This window comes from Aphis gossypii, chromosome X, assembly GCF_020184175.1.
Source record: "Aphis gossypii isolate Hap1 chromosome X, ASM2018417v2, whole genome shotgun sequence".
NCBI lineage: Eukaryota > Metazoa > Arthropoda > Insecta > Hemiptera > Aphididae > Aphis > Aphis gossypii.
This window is the reverse complement of record NC_065533.1, coordinates 58424758-58428397: the sequence shown is the minus strand read 5'-3', so window position 1 is coordinate 58428397 and position 3640 is coordinate 58424758. Positions and strand designations below refer to the sequence as shown.

Below are 3640 nucleotides of genomic sequence, written 5' to 3'. Positions count from 1 at the left end.
GTCTGAAAACGATTTATTCCAGAACTTGTATTTAGTAGAGTATTTAGTATTGTTTTGTTTTAATTATAAGTCATCCATCCAATCACCCAACCGGATACCCACCACCCACCTACCAAATTTTGTGTGTGTTGCTCAATTAACATATCCACCATAGGATAGCCGCTACTGCAATTATTAATGTACCGGCCCAACGCCCATGTTTATACTCTAATTAATTGTGTAAAAATGTTGTTAATAGAATAATTACAATATAGGTAGATAATAATATTAATAAATTATCACCATTTTATTAATAAAAATTATAATATATAAAAATTGATAATAATTAATTTTTTCTTATTTATAATAATTAGAGACAGGATTTATATGTGCTTAAAATTATAATATTGTAAACAAAAAAAAAAATTAGAAAATTAGATAAATACAATTCCAACATAACAATACTTTTTTTTTAGATACTTTAAATGTAATAAAGCTTCATCACATTTATTTACGGGATCAATTAAAAAACTGAGAGATAATAGCATTGTTATAATTCAGCCACATACAAATCATGTGGGGGATGCAAACAATACCGTCCTCATCAACCGCTTTAGAAATGTATTAAAACAAAGAGGATCAACGGAAAATACATTGTTAAAAACCATTTATGATGAGGAAGCTAGAAGGTATATTACATATAATATAATAAATTGAACATTGTGTAATAATAAGTATAATATATAGGCATTTGGTAGCTGCATCTTTATACCCCTGGTCAACTGCAGAGTCTGTTATGCGTTTGGCCAGACGAAAATCATTGCCCAGATTACCGAATAATTTAAGGGAACTTGCCACACTCTTTGATGACGAGCAACTTGGAAGATTTAGTTGTTGTGAAGCAAATTTTTTCAGATGTTGTGTACAAGACACTGATGGTAAAACAAACATCATATTTGCTTGTACTCAACTTATTCATACAGTGTTACTGAACGATGTAAATGAAATCCATGCAGACGCCACCTTCAAAATAATCCCAGCTAATATGGGATATCAATTATTGGTTTTGCATTGCATGATTCAAAATTATGTAAGACAAACAAAATTATGAATGTCTTTATAAAATAATAATACTTTTAAACATTTTTTATAGTCCATACCTATCATTTACGTTCTGACGGAGAGTAAAACGAGAAGATCATATGAATGTGTCTTTCAATTTGTAAAAAATAATTTACTACCTACATCAAGACCAAGTATAATTATAACAGATTATGAAAGTGCTTTGAGGGATGTACTATTATCAGTTTTTCCTGGAGCCCGATCTGTTGGGTGCTGGTTCCATCACAACCAAGTAAGAGTTATATTATGTTACCTACTTTTAAAATTTTCATAAACATTTATAACATATAGGCATTAACGGACTGGCAAGGGTTGCCAAGATGTGATTGCCCGTGTACACTTTGAAAAATAATTTAAATTAACTGCTTCTAAGAATTATTTTTATTAGGTACCTATATATTACCTAATCTATATTTGTTTCAATTTTAAAGGCTGTATGGAGAAAATTGAAGAAACTGGGTTATTTAAACCATATCAATAATAATGACAATGCTCTAAAAGCGTTAAAATTATTAATGTGCCTTCCTCTATTGCACGCTCTTAGTATTGAAAATGGTTTTTCATTTATAACAGCATTTGCTCGAAACCATGGAATTCATTTGGAACAACTATTTCAGTATTACCAAATGTAGGTATTTTATGCACTAGAAACTAAAAACACAAAATATTAAATTTAAAAATAAATACTAACTAGAGTATAAAAATTTAAACTACAATGTATCAAAACAATACTAGTATTTACAATTATGTACAGTACAATGTATATACAATTTTATGGCATAGGTACTGGTTAAGAAATGTTGGACCACACATCATATCAGTTTATGGATTACCTAGGAGAACCAACAACAACGTTGAGAGTTTCCACAATTCTCTGAAAGCTAAATTTTGCACCAACCATCCAAGTTTATGGATATTTTTAGGTAAGTTAATATAGGTATAATGATTTTATTGTTATTTCATAACACATCAAAATATTCTTTTGAAGTTTACAATATAAATTATAATGGTTAATTTTATTTATTTCAGATCATTTAACTAATTTAAATAAAAACTACCACATTATTGTCAATCAGCTGAACAATAATTTAAATCCAACTAGGCATTTAAGAGTCAAATTTATAGCCAATTCAATGCGAATCAAAAATGCGAGTCAACAACTAAATTTAGGATTGATTTCCATTTGGCAATTTTTGCAGAGATGTTCTTATGTCACTGAAGGGTACGAACAGAGACAACGGATTTGGGCTCTGCGCAACAATGACGAGATGGCCGATGAAGGACAGATTGAACATTTTGAACAAATACCTCCTGAAGAATTACCTATAGAGGTTGATCTTAATGTTGGAGACCCACCAGCACGAAGGTCTAGAGAATTACCTTTAGAAGAAAGGGTTGATGTTGCTGATCCGCCAGCAGAAAGTTCTGTATGCATGGTGTGTATGGTAGTAACGGTAAATGGCACTGCAGCCGAGTATATAATTTTGCCATGCGGCCATGCATGGGTATGTGCATCATGTGTGGAACGCTTAGAGGTGCCAAACTCGGTTTGTCCGTTGTGCCGAATACCTAATATTTCCTTTCAAAGAATTGTTTTCTCTTAAATTAATATATTATAATAAAATATTATAATAATATATTGTTAGATTGTATTATATTATTATGTTATTAATTATAAGATGACAAAATAAAAGGTTAGATGTTGTCATGAGTTTGTTATCTGTTTTTTATCTTAGTAATATTTTATTTAACTTGGTTTCACAGAAAATATAGTATAGCAGTATATTTACTTATTAGTTGTTGACATTTAAAAAAAGTATAATAATAATTTTAGCAATTTTTAAGAAATATAAGTAACTGATTTAAGTACTTTCATTATCCACCATTTGTTTAATTTTGATTTAAGACATTTACAAATCTATTTTTTAGACATTTTTGAAATAGACAGTGTGAGAGACTAAGAGAAGTAAGTCTATAATCAGTAAAATTTTCAGAAACCCCTGATTTATATGAAGGAATGATAAGGGATTTTTTAAAATTTTATAGGAAATATTCCAGATGCCTTATTGTAAAAAAATATTTTAAGGTATCGATATAGTTTTGCATGTATTCTATTAACCATCAAAAAAAGAGGAATTTACTGTTATGTTTATAATATTTTCTTCTATTTAATTTAAAGTAATATGTGTTAAGAAGATTGAGTCACTAATATGACATTTATCATGCATAATAAACCCCTGTACATTTATGTAACCATGAAATAAAAATATGAAATATTATTTCCAACATTGCTAAAGAATAAGTTAAATTCATAATACCATTAATATGTTTATAGTCACAAGAATAAGGATTAGCAACATCTTAGAGACCAGACCTTTAAGCAATAAGTTCCTGTATTTAATGTAATAATTATTAGCTTTCATATCAAATGGATTTTTTAGTTTTTTGGAATTTAAACATTAGGCACCTATATGGCATATTTAATATGTTACGTCACCGTCGTCACGATATAAACTGTAAACCTATTTTTTTTTTTATT

The 3640-nt window shown here is 28.8% G+C and overlaps 1 protein-coding gene across 1 annotated transcript; it reads left to right on the top strand.

Moving 5' to 3' along the window:
* The first annotated feature begins 435 nt into the window (after positions 1-435).
* Positions 436-2748, top strand: LOC126552867 (uncharacterized). The gene is made up of 6 exons (XM_050207959.1): positions 436-668; positions 727-1069; positions 1133-1333; positions 1533-1729; positions 1885-2024; positions 2131-2748. The coding sequence occupies exons 2-6, from the start codon at positions 776-778 to the stop codon at positions 2703-2705; spliced, it is 1407 nt and encodes a 468-aa protein (XP_050063916.1). The 5' UTR covers positions 436-668; positions 727-775; the 3' UTR covers positions 2706-2748.
* The last annotated feature ends 892 nt before the right edge of the window (positions 2749-3640 follow it).